This window comes from Penaeus chinensis, chromosome 18, assembly GCF_019202785.1.
Source record: "Penaeus chinensis breed Huanghai No. 1 chromosome 18, ASM1920278v2, whole genome shotgun sequence".
Lineage (NCBI taxonomy): Eukaryota > Metazoa > Arthropoda > Malacostraca > Decapoda > Penaeidae > Penaeus > Penaeus chinensis.
The window spans coordinates 31,408,960-31,428,959 of record NC_061836.1 but is presented as its reverse complement, the minus strand read 5'-3'; the positions used below and the strand labels follow the sequence as shown (position 1 = coordinate 31,428,959).

Genomic DNA, 20,000 nt, shown 5'->3' with positions numbered 1-20,000 from the left:
TCAAAAGATATAAAATTAAAGCATGGAAACGCCCCATAGAGGAGGAAAATAAAGAGCTGGAGCAGAGAGAGAGCATGTCGACAGTTGGAGCCTCAACATGGCCGCTGGCACAAGTTGTAAACATTGAGGCGTTACTGGAGCTCTGGCCACACCTCGCTGAGAAATACACGTGTTTTATGACTATCATGTGAATTGCCGTCGAGGGATCGTTGCAAATCCTCAATGTCGGAAAGCAGAGGGAGTCCACACGTTTGGAAATTGGGCGACATAGCTCACCTGTTGCTGTGAGTGGACAGAGTGTGAAGGGGAGGAGAAAATGCCACGGAGAGACTTTTAAAACAGGTGTTACCCGGAGATTTGCAGGGACCGACCGTCCTCCTTCCACGGGGACAGGATGGAGCAGGAGGATGAGAATATCTCCCTCCTGCTGAACATGGGGTTCCCTGACGTGCGAGCCATCAAAAGGGCCCTGAAGCTGAGCAACGGCGAGGTGAACGAGGCTGTGATCTACCTGACGGAGCAGCCCCTCACCTCGTACTCGACGGTGGACGACCTCAGGGACGTGGAGATGGCCGAGACGCAGGGGCCGCCCACGTACGATGAGGTGGGTGATGCTGCGGAGGCTTGGCCTGGAGGCGGTGGTGTTGTGGCGTACGAACGGTTGCTTAGGGGGCAATTTTCTCGAACTAGTCTGCAGCTTTAATTCCATTTGTTGTGTTATGGTTAGATTGTTCTTAATATCTGTGGGTTATATTTCTAGTTTCACTTAGTCATCCTACCTTGTAATTATTATTCCTTGTTTTGATTATTCACGACTTATTCGTAAATTTCTTCTTGTTTTCCATAAATTATATGAGTGCTAGTATTGGCAATAGTTTATGAAGTACCTGTACTCTCCATAGACTAAGTTCTTATTACTCTAACCATTCCTTGGAAACCATTAACCTGATCAAATGAACCCCGACATAGGAGCTCCATCTCAAGACCTCTTTCCATCTCAAGACCCATTTCCTATCAGGAGCTCGGCTTCCAGACCCACACCTGATTGCCCAGGACTTACCCTGCATGTGGCAGTTGTTGCGAGCTATTTTCTCAATTTCAAGTGTTATTCTATGTCTGTGCATATTATTTCATGTATCACTTGGGGAATTTTTTTTTTTTATAGTTTGTATCACAGAGCTATATGGTACAAGGTAAACTTTGCTTGTAATGAATATAATGACAGAAAATAAGACATTTTTCACATATGGGATCTCCCTCGCAAGTTGATAATAAGAATGTTGTGCAACTTATAGTACTTTGATATACATATGCATGAAAATGTAGGTTCATTTTTATAAAGAAAGGGAAAACTATATTCAGTGACATATATGAAATAATCTGTGTAGGCAAAGAATATCATTAGAAATAAAGAAAATAGGTCGCTATTAATGCCATGCGGGTGTTAAGTCCATGGCGATTGGGTGGAAGCCTGGGTGTGGATCCCTGATAGGAAAATATGGCAATGGTTGGGGTCTGAGGACAAAGACCCTGGGTCAGGTTTGGTTTATATGGTGAAGTTAATGGATTGCCAGGAGTGCCAGTAGAAACTTCATAAACATTTACCAAAACTTTCATTAATATCATTTGTGATAGAAAATAACAAGAAATTCATACACTTTACAATGTGAATAACTGAAAAAAGGAATGCTGAGTTTGTGGAAATGAAATATTACCTTTCCTCTATTATAGTGTCATTAATTTTTTCCCTTTAAATGTATACCATATTATTACGTGTTACACAGTTTTTTGTTACAAATTTGGTAAGGGAATACCATAAGTTTAAAGTATCTCACTTTCTGTCTCTCTGTCCATTAAAGGCAAAATTTATCTTGTACCATATTGGCTGTGCAAAACTGACACTATGCCATCTGGTGTGCATTTATGGTGGTTTTAGGGAATAGTGATAATAACACAAGGCCTACTAGGTGGGGAGGGCATGAAGTTTCATTGGGAAATGGCAAGGCTAGATCAGGTGGTATTTATGTATTTTTGTCATTATTAGTGTTCTCTGCACCCTAAAACCTCCAGCTTTTCATGTAAAATCTCTAATTCATCCAGCCAGCAAGGTAAAGCCAGAACAGGTCTGTGTGACTTGCCTAGTCTGACATCATGGGTAATTTTCTAGAACCAGTCCTTGCATTAAAATTTTGGTATCAGTGGACTGTGTCAGTGTTTACTAACCAAATATAGCAGAAATAGTATGCAGCATGGGGATGCTTACCTCTGCCTCAGCTGTTGTGAGATGTCAATAATTTTTCAGAATATATCTGCAATAATAGCAGATTGTGAGGCCATGGGGTATCTACGGGAAATGGAGATTTTTGATTATGCAGAATTCATGTACATTTTGAATATTTTGCCTGGTGTGGAATAATCTGCCTTATTCTAAACAGATACGGTATGAAATGTCTGGGGGATTAAAAAAAAAAAAAAAATGAATAGGTATTACAAAATCAAAATAATATGTAGATATCCAAAAGGCCTCTCAACCAGTTTTTATGAGCTAAAATAAGATAACACTAGTTGATAAATTAAAACCAGTCACTGTGTGGATGTCTCCAAAATTTGATTTTCCCCAGCTTGTCCCTATCCTAGTGCCTCTCATAGTATGGCTGATTTAATTTAGTTTATTCCATGAAAGGCTGGAGGAGTTGCTAAAATTTTGCTAAAGACTTTGGTTTCCCCCCCCAAAAAAAAAAGAAAAAGAAAAAAAGTCTGGCAAAGACAGGCAAAGTCTGATGCGGAATGTCTTCACTAGTAGTAGTAGTAGTAGTAGTAAAATTAGTAGTAGTAATAGAAGAGGCAGTTTTCAATGTGGTAGATTTTTTCATTTATATAAGTAGTGGTAGGCTTATCAACTTGGTAGATTGTTTTGTCATATATAAATATGCCATGCATATGAATTTGTCAACTCAGTGTGAAATGCTCCATTCTTGTACACATGGTATATGTGATTATCTGCAGAATCATACATTTAAAAGACTCATCTGCTGTTATGAAGAGGGAATAATGCAGGCAATGTGTTACTTTTTCTACATAAAAAGTTAATTATGTCCTTAAAGTTGGAATCAGTATGTATTTTGAAAAATGATGGTCAAATAATCCTTTGTTATTACTGATGGTAACCAGTCAGATCATTACTGTCTTCAGATAATTAAAGATTGTGATAGTGTTTAGTAAACTATATTTTTCCATTTTCTTCAGTCAAGATATTGCAGTAACCTACAGTTGCAATATTCTATGAAGCATTCACTAAATTACAGTCAATTACTGTATCATTTATTTTAATATTTTACACAAAAATTGCTAGTATAGATTTTTAAGAATGATCTTTAAAAAATGTAGATTTTGGTTTACTGGAAATCAGGTAGAATGGAGAGTGCAGAAGGAAAATTGCTCTGTATCAAGAAGGTTTAAAGATAAAACTCCAGTTAATAATATTGCTTATTTTCATTATGAAGTTAGCTTGGGATTCAGGCCTTTGGCTGTTTGTTTAAGGAACAACAAACTTTTTGTTTGTCATTATAGCATCATTAAGCCCACTGGCTAAGAATGGAAAGTTTGAGCTAATATGAAGAATTTGGGACTGTATTCTCCATTCCTGTTCTTCATATGTTTTGCATATATTCTGTTCTATTTATTCTGTGGTATGGGAATAAAACTTAAGAAATGAACAGTATTTCACAAGGTTCTGTATGAAAATAAAATTGATTTTAGAAGTGCCATATACACTCTTCAAAGAAATATATGGGTGAGGAACCCATGCTATAAGAGAGTGATAACTAATAAGATTATATACAATCATTGTACAATGTTCTTAATCTACATGTGCAATTTTTTTCAGGCTGGTGGTGACAATGGGAACAGCATGGAATTTCCAACAACCAATTTGTATGAGCTTGAGGGCCGTGTTTTTACTGACACTTGGTCAATCCCCTACAAACGAGAAGAGTCTTTAGGGAAGTGTTTGGTTGCAGCAACACGTCTAGCTGAAGAAGGTATCTCATTGCTGTAATTGTGTAGTTTTTAATAGTTTGTGTGTTAGAAAGAAGATTGTAATGACAAGATATACATTTTTTTTTTTTTTTTAACCACTGAACTAATTACCTTCTTTATGTCCAGGTCTTTGTGATGCAGACGAATCGTGTCAGCGCTTTATGGAGCGATGTCTTCCTGAGTGCTTTCAGAAGCTACTAGCAAATGGTGCTGTGCGTAGATGGGGGCCCGAGATACAGGAGGGGGTGTTTAACTTGCTAGACTTATTGACCAATCTTGTCATTGCAAGGCTTAAACAGGGGCCCATTCCTGAAGCTTTACTAAAAAATTCTTATGCTCTTGTAAGTCGTGTATCTTTCTAGTTCCTTTGACTTAACACTTTTGTAAGAAATGTTTTGATGATGTGTTCTCCAAGACTATACAAATTTTTGTGATTTATTATAGTATTTTGAGCTGAATCTGCATGTTTGGTCTCCTTAGGCAATGGATTCTGAATGTGAGTGGAACCAGAAGAATAAACATAGACCAGCAGAATTCATTGGAGATACTACATATGCTGAATCGCCATCACAGTTTGTAAGCAGTTTAATTATACAGTTGATAGAAAATTGCAAGATATATGAAATGTATTACTTTTTATTGGATTGAATAAATGTTTTTATTTTTAATTTTGATAGACCTGTTGCAAATATCAAAATGGAAATTTTTCAGGAATTATATGGTTGGCTGGTAGACATCATTAATATATATGGCAACCGTGGTGGCCTGGAGCTGGTGGCAGGACGATTTGCCTCTGGAGAAGAGTTGACAGCAGGCCAGATGGCAGCTCTGCTTCTTCCTCTCGGACAGTGTGCTAAGTTCTTAATCCGGGATATAGTATGTCCCATTTTGCAGCCAGCTGTCACACAGGCACTGAATTATGTGGCAAATTTGGAGGAAAAGCAACTAAAGGGTCAGGTGAGTTTGTTAGGTTAAGTTTCAATTAGAAGACCTGTGAAAATAGATTTTTGTAAGCATATGGAGACATTGTGAATGCTCAAAGAACATGTGTTATAATCAGTGTAATTAATGTTCCAGAAAATTGGATCTTGTTATGAGCTTCTTGAAGCTGTTCGGCTCTTATGTGTATCTCTTTGGCCTGAGGAGGTACAACGAACCAGTGACCTTAGACTGGAAATGATCATTCGCATGTTGAAGACACCTCATTTTTCGGCAAGAATGAATGCACTTAAGGTTTGTATTTTACATTTAAATCTCTTAGGAGTAGGTGTATGTTGACCGTGTTTTCCTATGCTTTCCATAATAGGTTTCAAATCTATTTTTAGGAATAGGAAGAGCTTTATACAAGTAATAGTTTCATAAGTTCTATGTTATTATTTTTCACAATTGTGATACATAATTTATCAAAATCATGTGATTTTATGAATGTCTTTTTATTAAGATAATGTTTTTTTAAAACTTCTGTTATAAATAATTAATTGAAACAAGCTTCATAAATATATACATTTGAATAAATTGAGAATGGAGATGCAGATATTAGTTTCTGTAGATTATTTTTCTCTCTCTCCCTTGTATTTTATAAAACAAAGAGTATATCAAATTTTGTTCATATTTAAGGAACTGGCAAGACTCATTGAAGATAGTGAGAGACGTCGTGGCAATGTCATTGATGCCGACATTATACAAGAGTGGATGACCAGGAATAGGGTTCTGTCTCTCGCTCTTGAAGGTAGGCTGAAATGGTTTAATTGCAGATAAGTCATGGAGTACAGCAGGAAGACCGTAGCTTTGATTGTATTAGGATATAGTAAAAACCCAAGGTTGCATGAATTGATTAAAAGTACCATTAATTTGGGTGATAACCTTTGCCCTAGATAAGTTCAGATAATTGTGGAGTAAATAAAGTGTGGTTGAAGAGAAATGCAGCACATTCTGTTTCACAAGTCTTGTTGAATATTTAGGTAAAAGTATAACATAATAATCAATATCAGGAAGAAAGGTCATTGAAGGAATATATCTCAGAGAAATATAGTGTTTTATTTGATGTATCACAAGTCTGTAATTTCATGCATGTTAGCACTTGGCATTGTCAGACACTTAAACATAAGATACATTGTAACATGGAATTTAAGAGCTCTTCATTCTGCATCTTTTGTATGTTTTGTGCAAAATTGTATGATAACAAAAATATAAACTTAAGATTTTTTAAAGATATCTTTCCTCCAGTCATTTTATATCTCAAATTTAGATTGAATATTTTTTATTCCTTTGTAGAGATGTTGGAATTTAATTATTTATGGGGAAAGAATTATGTATTGTAATATAGAATTTATATGTACATATTATTACATTTGTATAAGTGGAAGTATTTGCGTATTTATATTGTTTATTACCAATTATATGTTCCAGATTATTTTTAATTGTGGTTTCATCAAAATTTTGTTGTTATTTTTTTCAATCGGATGTATTTGTAAATCTTTAATTGTGCTCGATATAGGTAACATCGACCAAGTGCAGTACACAGATCGGATGAAGGAACTTGTTGAGTTTATGGGACCAAAGCTGCAGGAAGAGGAACTGACACGTATTTGGCACATGGCAGAAAAAGCCAGTCCCCATGTAGTAGACAACATTCACCGCATTATGGCTGCTGCTGCTACGCGCTTTAATCCGCACCAGTTTGATCATCTTCTTAGTCTTATCAGAAAGGTACTGAATAAGGTCTAAGGAGTCTTCTCTTTGAGTTGGCCTTTGCTGGAATTTATAGATCAACTCACGTTTTTGTTTGCTTTTTATTTTTTTATTTTTTTGTTTTTTTGTAATAGAATAGACATTGTTTTTCCCATCTTTCCCTCTCATGCTATCTTTAGCTGTCTCTATAGCTTAGTGTTGCCAGGAAATAGAGGTTGTCATTTGCAGGTTATTATTAATCTTTCCACATTTTGCATAGAGCTGGGATGAAGGTAATGATCGGCTGAGAGAGAAACTGCTCTCCTTTATTGGAAAGATCGGCCAGGACTCGCGATTAGGTCGAACAGCTGAGAAGATGCTGGATGCTCTTTGGGAGCTTGCACGAGTTCCAGCCTTGCCTCCAAGATTAGTTCATCAGGCAATGAATGAACACCTTGCCATTCTCAATGAGTCAGCCACTAGGGAACAGGTATGCATGTTACCGACACCAGGAATGCATACAACCAGAGACATTTTTAAAATCAAGCCTTTAGCACTGTGTTTTCAAATATATTGTGTTGAACTTATGACCTCCATTATATAATAGATAAATTTTTTCTTTATTTTCTTTCTTTCTTTATTCATTTTTATTTAATTGCAGTTGAGGAAGTCCTACATAGTGCGGTGTGTCGAAGATATTAAAAGAAGTCCTGCTGTTTATCTTCCTCTGAAGCAGCTACACTACCTTGCACGTTCTATTACAAAAGGAGGGGCTTCATACTTCAAAACAGAGAAGGTCAGTACCATGCCACACAGTTCCATGCCATCCCATGCAACACCATACTGTAGATGATGCCATTCCATATCACATACGGTACCATACTGTAGGATACCACACTATACTAATACTTTACTTTACCTTACCCTGTGTCACACTATTCCACTTCACTCCAGATCATACTGTACCATAACATTCTATAGGATGATAGTATAACATAAAACACACCAATGCACACGCATGGGCTCACACAAACGCACGCACTCTCACACTCACTCACTCACTCACTCACTCACTCACTCACTCACTCACTCACTCACTCACTCACTCACTCACTCACTCACTCACTCACTCACTCACTCACACACACACACACACACACACACACACACTCACACTCACACTCACACTCACACTCACACTCACACTCACACACACACACACACACACACACACACACACTCACACTCACACTCACACTCACACTCACACTCTCACTCTCACTCTCACTCTCACTCTCACTCTCACTCTCACACTCACACTCACACTCACACTCACACTCACACTCACACTCACACTCACACTCACACTCACACTCACACTCACACTCTCACACTCTCACTCCCTCCTGCTCTTTATTATATTGAATTAGTAATAAAGTAGTAAAAGTAATTTATTTCATGATTTCAGGCAACCTTGTCAGATCTGAATCGAAGTCATGAAATTGTCAAACTCATCACCTCAAGCCTTAGCAAGTGCCATGCCCTTGCAGTGTCTGCAAGTGGAAACCAACAGCCCTGTCCATCTACAATGATTGATGGGAAATATACCCATGATGATGTAAGTATTGACTGCTATTTTGTATATTTTGAAAACTGTTGATAGTAGCAGACCTAATACAGTTTGCCAAAGAATTGTTTCAGTGGAAAATTCTTTAGCGTTTAAAAAAAAAAAAATTCTATGGGTAAATGCTAAAGATATTCAGGTCCTTTTGATTTATACAGCACAGTTTTTTCACTTTTTTACTTTTTTAAAAAATTATTATTATTAGGAATGTACTTTACCGCATTTAGGGAAATTCCATATTTAGTGTCCTTGTTTGACAGCTTATATGCAATACGATGATTATAGATAATGGAAACTTCATGAAGGAAAGTGATAATTTATTTATTCACCTATTGATTGTGATAACTTTTGTTAATGAACTTGAAAAATGCTGTCAAGTTTAGCTTTGTAACAATAGTATTACTTTAACTCTTCTTATCCTCTAAAGATTGCAAGACAGATTGATTGTAAGGAGATATTACCAATGTAAAATTTCCTTTCAGTATATGCGAGTGCACTTGGAGTTTCTCCAGTTCTTACTCAAAGAAGGTGATATCTATCTGGCTTGGGCACGGTGCAAGGACATTTGGGAAACCCTTGTTGGGAATGTAAATGCATCTGGACATGATAAAGAGGTTAGTATCTCACTTGTTTAATGTGATAGCTTGACATATTATGATAGTAAGCTATTTTTCTTGTTTAGAAATGTTCTGGTATGTTCTCATAATTATGGCTAAATTTTTATTTTTTAAATAGTCACTAAAGCTTTTCACATCACAATAGCCACAGTTAGTTGAGATAAAAATGTTTTAGGGAGAAGGATAAGTAAGCCCTGAGTGCATTTATGTGTTTTAATGAAAATAATCACTCTTCAGACTTGCTTCACATGGTTCAGTGATTGTCTTGGTGATCTCGAGAACAACACTCAGCGAGACCTATTCTGTGAGAAACTCCTTCGTCTTGATCCTGTAACCATGACCCGGCCTGCGTTTACCTGCTTTGTTGATTACTTCCATGCTGTGAATCTCAATGATCACAAACTGATAAGGAATGGAAATGTGATTGTAAGTAAAATATGTTTTAATGATTTAGTTTTTTTTTTTTTATGCATATGAAGTTTTTGATGGTTATGTATAGAACATGCCTTAATGATTTTACTTTATATTTGATGTTACCAGACTGTGGATAAGTTAGAACCCTTGGGAATGGAGTTCATATGGCAGCTGGTTCTAGAGTGCCAGGACGAGCTACTTGCAGAAGATGCAATGAAGCTTTTGCTTGACATGTCATACATGTCGTTATCAGCTCGACTCAAGCGTGACCCGCCACAGTTGCATGCAAAGTTCATATCCGAGTGCTACAGGAAGTTGGAGGTATGCATGAAAGTTTACATTTTGCTACATCTATTTTACAATAGAACTGGTATTTGTTTACATGGGTGTATATGTCATGAAGTAAAATGGCAGTTTTCATTACTTGGTTCCCAAATTTGTAACTTTCAGAAATCTATGCTACGTGTCAACGAGACAGCTGTTGGTGCTGCAGTGTCCACAGCAACAAAAACTCTAACTGCAATGGCAGTGTCGGACATTGGAACTCTGCCAGCTTGTTCAAGGTTAAATCTACATTACTTTTATATTCCCATTATGAAATCACAGAATTGGATTTAGAATTTCATAAGACAGCTTTTTTATTTATTATTTATTTATTTATTTATTTATTTTTTAGAATAACCAGTCATTCTTCATAAATTGACCCACAAGCCTCTGTAATTCCATACTAATAAGTCAAGAAGGGTGGATAATACTTTACAGTATATTCAAATTTTTTCCAGGCTTGTCTTGCATGACTATCTGAAAGATGGACTTAGGAAAGGTACACAGTAATTGGTTTACATTTGGCCAGTTAGCAATTTTAAATGCTGTCATAAATTGTTCAAAATAAAGGTGTAAACTCTAAGTAAAATACAGATGTTGTGTGTTGATGTCTTTCCTTTTCTAAAGTGTATATTTTGTTTATTACTCTGCTTTGTGTTTATACTTGCTGCTTATTTATGAAAGAAAGTAAATCATAATGAAATATGAAAATCAGAACTAAAAATTGATAAATAAACAAATTGATTTGTCAAAGAATAAAAGGCTAAAGCATCAGAAGAGAGCTTTCTTTCACTGAAAAGAAGATCGAAAATAATTCTCTCTTAACCAATGGCAGCTTCTTTTTATTGGTATTTCATTTGACTTGCACAGAATGCATGCAGAGATTAATAGTGCTATGACTACATGTTGGTGCATTGTACATTTCATAGAGATATTTCATTTCGTTTGAGTTTATTTGTCATAGGTGAAATTTAAGGGAGAGCTTTATTTACTTACAAACAGGACATCAGAATGCATGTTTCTGGATAGGGAAGTAAAAAATGTTTGCTACATTAGGCTTTACTTTACCTTTTTTTTTGCTCTCTCTTTCTTTATCTAATATTTGTATGTTCTGTAATTTGAAAATGTTTGCATTTTCTTAAGGATTAATTATACTAATCAGCAGTATTTATTCCTTCATTGATAAATACACATTTGGGTGGAATTATGAACTTTTTTTAGCTAGAATGATTTTCTTAATATACAACTTAGAATTTAGAATATTTTGATGAGAATTAGATTTTTTTTTCTTTCTTCATTGAATAAAAATATAAATCCTTTTCTCTCTTTGCTCTCAAATTCAGAACGAGCTGCATTCAGCACATCCGGCGTGTACTGGTGCTTGCTGAACGCTACATCAGCTCCATAGAAGAACAGCACCCTGGCCCTCGCTCATTACCCCCTCATGGTGCCTCTTTTACTGGCTTACCCATCATTCTCAACATTACTTGTGATTCTAATAAGTTGGATATGAAACTAGAGGTTAGTTGTTGTAATATATGATGCTTTGAATGTGCATCAAGAATTAGATTTTTATGTAAGATGATTGAGGAAGAGATGATTTTTTTTTCTAGTAATATGATATTGTATGATAGTATAGACTTGAGATCAGACAGTAAAATTATTTTTTTGCTGGTAGATTATAAGTATATGTACCTACATTATGTAATGTATTTATTTCATACAAGCCTGTATCAGCAATAATGTCATTGTGTTTTAATGGTTGTCTTTCATCATAATGTCTCTCTACAGTGCCACAGCAATGAACGGATTGGCTTGATACGAGGGAAGATTGCCAACCTTGCACGGGTGTCGCTAGATCAGGTTCATACTCTGATGTTTGGTGAAGGTGGGAGTGGAGCGCTAATTTCTGCAGCTGATCAAGACAGTAGATTACTGCACCACATTGGTGTTCACACAAATACTCCTGTTGTTGCCAAGATAAATACAACTGGTGCTGCTCAACTGAAAGAAGTTAGTATTATTATTTTATTTTCATATATACATATATATTATAATTGTGATTCATGAAAGTTCTATGCCTCATTAAAGATGCATGTATTGATCATTTGGTACTTTTATAAATGTCAACTGCTTTTGCTTTTCCCTAATTCTTTAAACTTATCCCAAAGGTTGGGGACAACTGGGATGAGCTACCAAGTGCTGCAAGTTACTGTGATACGGTTGAAAGTGGTATCTCAGATGTGGGTGCGGCAGGAGGCTCAGGAGCCATGGCAACTGTAGCAGGTCCATCCCGGATGGAGGCAGCAGGTGGAGCCTCTGCAGCTGTTGGGGACTGTCAGGGAAGCCAATACAACCTGGAACAAGAGAAGCAGTTGCCAGGAGTTGTCATGTCCAGTCAGGGAAAGGATTTCTTCTCTATGCTGTATCAGCTGGCACTTCTTGATGAGCCAAGGTCTGTGTTTCTTGTGTTCAAGTATTATTTAGTAAACACATCTGCAGTAACAAATTCTGATTAAAACATTTTTTTTTGTAGATGTTATTTTTTCAAGAATTGTACCTTTTTCATTTAGTAGCATATTTTTTTGTTATGCTTTTTATTTGGTTGTACTTTTATTTATTTATTTACTTTATTTACAGGATTGTTGAGGCAGTTCGTCGTGTGCTGTATCTTGTCCCAACTGATCCAAGTGTTGCAGATAAATTTGATCATATTTGTAGCGGAGGAAGTATTCCTTCAGATGTTAGTCCGAGAACCACACCATATGGTTCACCTGCTAAAAGAGACAAAGTCAGGGATAAAGAAAAGGAGAGAGAATCCGGAAAGGAAATTCTGCGCACTCTGTTGGATCTTGAAGCAACTGATATGACACCTTTCAGGCTTTTGTATAATATGGAGGTATGAATTGTTGTTTTTACTATTTAATTTATTGGATAGATAAAATGAGGAAAAAATATATCTTGAGATTATACTAGCAGAATTTGACTGCACAGTGAAAACTATTCAGAACCTTTTCTTTGAATGTTCAGTAAAGACTTATGGTATGGAAGGGAAAAATTTCCTTGTCACATATAGATTAGTGTCATGTAGATGTTTGTTTAAATGACTGCTTAGGCTAGTTTTCTTAGATGGTAGGATATGAAAATACAGGCCTTTTTACCCATTTCTGTTTCACCAATATCTTCTGTGAATATTTGCAGGTTCTGTCAGGCAAAATTATGCCTGTTTCCCAAGAAGGTACAGTGCATGGCAGTGCTCATTTTTGTGAAGAATTTCTCATGTGTAGTGGGTTGAGCCTCATTACAGCCCTGCTGCAGAGGGATTCTCTTCCTCAAGATGTTGACTATGAAATTCGTCAAAGTGTCTACCTCATAACTTTACAGATACTAAGGTAAGAATGATCTGTTGATTTTAAAGCGACTGGTTTGATTTTGCAGATTATAACATTATAATTGCAGGATAAGATGCTGGGAACAGTATAAAACTTAAAGGTCTTCAGATCAGCAGAAATCCTTACTTTATATTCTCTTCTTTAGGTATTTGCTCTGTGGTTCTGCAACAATAGGGCAGGAATTGCCTATCACAAGCCAGCAACCTCACCCGGGTCCACCAAAGCGATCTGCTCTGGACTCATCAACCCAAGCCAGTCCTCCCCCTCTGGCATACTCATCCCTTACTCCTATTATTGCCAACAAAGTCATAGTGGTGAGTCTCCCAAACACTTACAAGTGTATCATATATCTGTGTGTCTGTATCTCTCTCTTTCTGTCTCTCTCACACTGTCTACTTAATGGCCTTTAATTTAGGTTCCAGAAGGATCACCAATATGTAATAATCTCCATAGCCTGTTCAGTGCCTGTCATCTTTGTAGATTCAATTATTACTTGCTATGAATACTGGAATGGTGTTAACAGCTATGGGACAAGAACACTTTATGGAAAGATTCCAATTTGTTGATATGTTGAGATAATTATGTGTAGGTACTATTGGTACATTAGAATTTAATTGAATTTGATGTCATCATTTTCATGTTGCCCTCGGGTTTGGGGCCATAATCTAGAGAAAACTCAATATCTGTTTAACTCCTTCATTTTGAGATAAAACAGACTCTTATGTATAGTAATGTTGGTCTGTCTGTCACTCTGTGTCTCTGCCAAGAGGGGCTGTCAGTTCAGGCTCATGGGAATATGAATATGAAAATATATATTTATTTATATATTTTTTTTTTCTCAAGGGAATGAGCTTGGATGAATGGTGTGAAATGGTCTCCAGCCTCATGAGAGTAGCTTGGGCAGGAGCTGCGGGCAAGCTCTACCTGTCCTTGGCAACACTTACGCTGAGAGACCCTGCTCTCTCCCCCCCTGAGACCAACAAATCATCACGACAAAGCAGCACTGGTATGTAACATTATTATTATTGTTATAATTATTATAAAGAGAAAAAGTACTGGACTAAGATTATGTATAGGTAGGTTAACAAATAAAGATGTACCTCGAATGAAGTCAGGACCAGAAAGTGGTAGGGGCAATATAACATCCATAATATAAAATAAAGGCTAGAGTCACCCCAGACCTCCATGTCCCTCCATGAAGAATATAATGTATTAATCAGTGTTAGAAACTGAAATTGAACAATTACTCACAGAGGCAGCTAGGGGGATGATAGTTTGCACAGGGAAGAGAGGATCAGATGATGCACATAAACCCCCAGGATGACTTTCCCATCCTAAACAAAAGTTAAGGATGGAATAAAAAGAGGATGTAAGATTGCTGGGGGGTGGGGGGGATGAAAGTTGAACAGAGGAAAGGCAGTGTGCCATGGCAGCATTAACAACAGGACCTGTCACCATACAGTATTGTGTTAAGAGTTAGGCAGAAACATGCTTCTGAGTTTTAGATAAGGAACAACTACTACCCCCAAGATTGGGTAACAGAGATTTCACAAAGAATGTGTGCTTGGACCCTAGTCTAAGAGCACTCTAAATTGCAATGGTAGGAAGGCTTGCAGGAAGGAGTGTAAGTGTTGTGTGCCATCCATCCCTCAGCTTCACTGGAGAACACTTGTCAGCTGTAAGTTTTCCCACAGTAACAATAATGGAGCAGGGTTAATGAATGCCTGCTAGTGACTTCTTTCACCTTTAATCTCTTTCCTTACATATGAGCTAAAAATAATGAGGATTCTCAATTCTTTTTACAGGAAGCAGTCACAGCTCAAGTAGTGATAGTGAGGGTGTACTACAAGGAGGCGTGTGTGTACAGCAGACAACCATTCCACCCGTTGATTCTCTCATTGCCTCTCAATCATTACACCTTCTTATTGCTTTCTTAAGATTCCGTCCTCAGCACATAGGTAAGAATCGTCATATGTAGAAACAATTATTGCATTATCTATATGATAAAAAAGAAAAAAAAACCTTGAGATATAAATATCCTTGTGGATTTAGTTTTGATACTGATAACTTGCTAATACAACAGTAATGAAGATAATGAGAGTAGTTCTGTAAGAGGAACAAAGATATAATTATAATGATAATTTAGTACCATAATAATTCATAGTAATCCACAGAATCAGTGCTAAAGTAGTGATAATAATATATAATGCAAAAACTGAAAGTACCTATTGGAATGCAGAACGGTGGTATGGGATGGCAAACGTGAAGGACTTCCTTGTTGATGTGCTGGTTGGATGTAGTTCACAGGAGGTACGAGAAGTTGCATACCTACAATTCACCAACCTTATCAACATCTCTACACCAATAGAGATGCATCCCAAACAGTTTCTTACTCAGGTAAGTGATTTGACAATTCTAATGAGTATTGCAGCAAGAACTCTGTGGTATGTTAGTTACAGGTGTTCAATTTAATAGTGAAGAAAAAGGATGTGGTTCATTTATTTGATCACATGTTTTGCAAAAGCATGGTTCTGTGATATGAATGTAAGTTAATCAATCAGTCGGGCTCAAGTTTAGAAGACTTACAGATCTTGAACACGGATTATTTTCGGTTTTATTTTGTTGGAGTTATTGATAGTGGCTTATGTTGTTCTAAGTACATTTTTTTTTTTGTATGTCATAGGATATTTTAAGATGTTACAAGATTTAGTTAGTTTATTGTACTGTTTATTGATTTTGTTGATGTAAGTGTTAGAGGCAGAAACCAAATTTTCTACCTTAAAATGATTTGTTGTGATGTTCAGGGAACTAGATTTCCATGCAAAAACCTTTCATTTACTTAAAAGGAATTAGGTGATAAATACAAAACCAATAGATTAATTCATTGGTGCTAGTTACATGCAATGTCAACTGTGGTGGTTTTATTAATTTTGTTTACACAGATGGCTCCACAAGCACAAAGTCATGAAAGACTCCATTGTGAACCATACCTGATCTGTTTACCCCTTGCCTTGAATTTTCATTGTTACTATTATTGTTGTCAGTACTTCCATTATTATCATCAACACCAGTGTTGTTTTAAGATTATGAAGTTTAGTAGTAATAACAATCCAAATCTTTAATTCTGAGAATTCAGGGAGTGGGCAAATAAATGAGGTTAGGTGTGCCTTTTAATTGATTCCTTGGGTACTAAGCATTTCGGAATCTAAATTGATAGAACAAAATCACAATTCATGTTGATAGAACAAAATCACAATTTATGTTGTGTGTATACTTGCACTGCCAACATCAGTGGGTCAAAACTTTTTATAGTTTCTTAGCTCTGCATGGAACAGATTGTGCATATTTTAACTAATATTAATATATTGAGAGTAATGTTTTCTTGGATGCAGATGAAAGGTCAACAGCAAAGTCAGCGTAATACTTTTGTAGATGTTTTCTACACCTTGTGAGGTTGCCAAGAACAGTTAAAGTTGTGCTTTAGGTGGCACCTAGTGTGTAAATAATTGTCAGTTTGTTAACTCAATGCTGATGGGTAATAGAAATCCCTGAGCGTCATAAACTCTGGTGATATTTGGCAACAAGTAGAGGAACTTCTTGCTCCACGCGCTCTGGCAAGTCACTGCGTGTACAGCTGTACCCCGCAGACCAAGTGGTATATTTTGATGCTTGTACATTTGACCCGTCCATAAAGGGTTAATAAATGGCTATTTGAGAGTCAGCACAGAATCGTCAGTGTTTGTTTGTTTGCACATTTTGGAAATAAACATTATTATTATTATTATTACTAACCTGATCAATATAATTCATTGCAAAAGTGTAATATAGAATAACTGTCAGGCCTTGTGACCTTGTAAATTATGATACAATATCAGCATCCATTCTGTTTTACAGGAATTGAATTAAAAAAATGGTTGGTAGTATTATAAATTGGCAAAGAACTTATGTAAAGCAAACAGTCCAGTGTGCTTCACTTTTTCCTTCCCATTCGGGTTTGAAACAGACCAGAAATTGGCTTGGTCATATTTCATTTACAAAAAGCAATGACTAATAGGAGCCCACAGGAGGTGCCATGTTCTTTTGCTCTGTGTTCAAGAAAATACTGTAATATCATCCTGGTATATGTCTTTTCCTGGGAGGAGTAGATGGAAGCATAGCACAACAGAAAGAAGTGTAACAGGCAGGTGCTGTCACAGATCAGGAACAGGCCATGGAAGGAAGATGCTGCTACACAGTCCTTACACTCTCTGTGACATTTCCACACCTTACATTATCAGACTTCTGTGTGCATGTCAAATCATAGTCAGCACACCTCAGCCTGTACAGGGCATTTGTGAATGTTCTGTACCTAAAAATATAATTTTTCACCTTCTTCTTTACAGTCAATATCTTATAATTGGTTCCTTCATCTGATCATTTTGATTATTATTTTTATAATACAATTATTATTGTTGTTATGGAAATGTATCATTTGTAGTAATATTATTATTACACCTGTTAATGATTCTTATAATGATAATGGTCATGCTAAATATTGTTATATTTTTTTTCTTGATAAGTAGTAGTAGTATTGTTATTAATCCCTGTGATCTAGATGATGCAACTGTCACATCATAAAATTTTTGGCGTGTGGGCCAAGGGTGCCACAAATTTGCAGTCTTGAGCATGGCTAGAGTAATGGGAAAGACTCTCCATTAGTGCACAATCCTCTTGGAGGGTAATTGGACTCATTTGGTATTTAGAAAGGGGCTTTTGCATTATTTCCATGTATAAATGAATGTGGAATCTAGTGTCTGTGAACCATGGCTGGAAGAGCATAGGCTTTAGGGAGGATTCTATTCATGCTCAGCATCTTATTCCTGGCTGCTCTGACTGGTGGAGCAGGTTGTATTACAGAAAATTGAATATTACATAAAAAAAAAAATAAAAAAAATAGAATGACACAACAAAATGTTGTTGTTATTCTTGTGCTGAGTTATGACTACCTGGAGAGATGATTTGGAGTCTGTGCAAGGAAAACATTCTGGATAAAGCAAGTCAAATGACAAATATGGACATTGGAAAATGACAAAAAAGCTAAAAACACATGCATAAAAGGGGAAAACAACATTGCAAAGGGGAGGCATAGAGTCTTATCACTGCACAAGTGTTTACATACAGTCGGCCTACAAGCTGTGCACCTGTCAGAGTGGTTATGTAAGTCTACTTGCAGTGAAGCAACCGGATCTAGTGGGTTAATGCTAATAATAATGCTAATAATGGTAATAATAATAAGATTGTTGATATTAATAGTGAAAATAATAATAATGTTAGAAGTACAATTGTCATTATGATTGTTATTAATGATAATGATATTTCATAATTGAATGGAGGACTACAAGATCACAAATATTGAGTAATATTCTTGATTGTGCTGGGGTTAATTTAGAGACATTGATATTTGTATTGGCAAATCGCTAGCTAATGTGCTTTGATAGTTTCACTAATGAATCTTACACATGTCACACACATTACAAATGTATTCCCTTATGTATAATATGTTAAATACATGTATTCTGGTATGTCTCATTCCTGCCTTTACAAGGAACCTCGTTGATAGAGAACTCTGTTGCTGTAAACAGTATGTCAGATTCTTTACAATATTAGTATCATATTTTACAGTATGGTTGCCTTGACAGTTATTTCATAAATGTTACACTTTCTTTTATGCAATTAGTGTGTGTATATTGCATTCTTTTGGTCAGGTTCATGTGCTGATTTTCATAGTGGCCACTTGTTTTGTCTGTAATAATCACTAAATGTGACTGCGAACTATGATGCACCAGTAACAATTGTTGGTAACAAGTAAGACAATAATACCAGGTGTGGAAAATGACTTCAAGGGACTGTGCTGCTGATCTTTCATGTCCCCAGTGGTACATTATTACTCTGAACTGTGTTTAACCCAATGGCGACGGGTCACGGCTATCGCCGTCATAACAATACGCCCGATTTGAGGCGTGCGGCTGTCCGGAGCGGCACCGCGCCAAAACGCCCCGAGGCAATGATTCGGCTTGATGTACCGAATTCACGCGCTCAGAGTCGGCGCGCTGCCGCCGTTCGCCAGAGGGTAGAGTTTTTTTTTATTTTCTATACCCGACGCCATTGGGTTAAGAATGATTGTTTAATTAAAAGATCCACGTAGCTCAGGAATTAGATATATGCTTTATGCCAAAGGCATTTTTTCTAGCAGAAAATTGAGTATAGAATATATCCCTTCATTTCTCTCATTTAATGTGGATACTAATGTTTTAATAAGCTTATTATGAAGAGGAGAAAAAAGCTTTAAGAAAATTGGAAGTAAATCTCATTCCTCATCTTTGGTTTCTATTGCTCAGTGATAAATGTGTTTGTTGTCCTGAGTTTATCTTGGGTTAGCCTCGTATGGCTCTTGGATACTGGTAGAATATCCATGGCTCGATATTTTTCTTTTTATATAGAATAGACCTCAGTTGGATTATCAGTTTTTGAATTTTCATTTTTATGATTTTGCACATGACCTGCAAGTATTTGTAGTTGAGGTCTGAGTCCTGTGTATTTGAATGTCAGATTAATTTGAAATGCCTAGGATTCCTAAATATTTTTTACATATAATTATCACTGAATAGTTGGCTGTCTTAATTTTTTAGATTTTTTATTAGAAAACAAACTTTATGTTCAAGACAGAGGGGGTTGTGCATTGTTATCAGATATGGTAAAATCATGCAGAAAGTTTGTGATCACTGATGTGCTAATGCCAATACTTTCAGGCTTCCTTTGTCAAGAGAGTAGTATTCTCAATAGAGAATTTGGTATTGCTACATAATATACAAGGGTCAATAGCAGTTTCAGATGAGTCTTTTAGAGAAGGGACATGATAAAGGGATTTTAATAGTAGCTAAA

At 36.4% G+C, this 20,000-nt stretch overlaps 1 protein-coding gene across 1 annotated transcript in view; it reads left to right on the top strand.

The window, feature by feature from the left end:
* The window catches only part of LOC125034462 (ubiquitin carboxyl-terminal hydrolase 24-like), a 37,029-nt gene that overhangs the window by 576 nt on the left and 16,453 nt on the right, over window positions 1-20,000 (top strand). The window contains exons 1-24 of the mRNA XM_047626215.1: window positions 1-604; window positions 3,887-4,040; window positions 4,165-4,379; window positions 4,519-4,614; window positions 4,750-4,995; window positions 5,116-5,271; window positions 5,656-5,767; window positions 6,536-6,747; window positions 6,989-7,198; window positions 7,370-7,504; window positions 8,177-8,326; window positions 8,815-8,946; window positions 9,187-9,375; window positions 9,490-9,684; window positions 9,814-9,926; window positions 11,031-11,208; window positions 11,479-11,700; window positions 11,859-12,142; window positions 12,328-12,586; window positions 12,889-13,079; window positions 13,225-13,393; window positions 13,923-14,085; window positions 14,885-15,037; window positions 15,319-15,476. The exon at window positions 1-604 is cut by the window's left edge and continues 576 nt beyond it. Of these exons, the coding sequence (XP_047482171.1) occupies window positions 395-604; window positions 3,887-4,040; window positions 4,165-4,379; window positions 4,519-4,614; window positions 4,750-4,995; window positions 5,116-5,271; window positions 5,656-5,767; window positions 6,536-6,747; window positions 6,989-7,198; window positions 7,370-7,504; window positions 8,177-8,326; window positions 8,815-8,946; window positions 9,187-9,375; window positions 9,490-9,684; window positions 9,814-9,926; window positions 11,031-11,208; window positions 11,479-11,700; window positions 11,859-12,142; window positions 12,328-12,586; window positions 12,889-13,079; window positions 13,225-13,393; window positions 13,923-14,085; window positions 14,885-15,037; window positions 15,319-15,476 (4,302 nt within the window). The 5' untranslated portion in view covers window positions 1-394. The remainder of the gene's footprint in view (window positions 605-3,886; window positions 4,041-4,164; window positions 4,380-4,518; window positions 4,615-4,749; window positions 4,996-5,115; window positions 5,272-5,655; window positions 5,768-6,535; window positions 6,748-6,988; window positions 7,199-7,369; window positions 7,505-8,176; window positions 8,327-8,814; window positions 8,947-9,186; window positions 9,376-9,489; window positions 9,685-9,813; window positions 9,927-11,030; window positions 11,209-11,478; window positions 11,701-11,858; window positions 12,143-12,327; window positions 12,587-12,888; window positions 13,080-13,224; window positions 13,394-13,922; window positions 14,086-14,884; window positions 15,038-15,318; window positions 15,477-20,000) is intronic.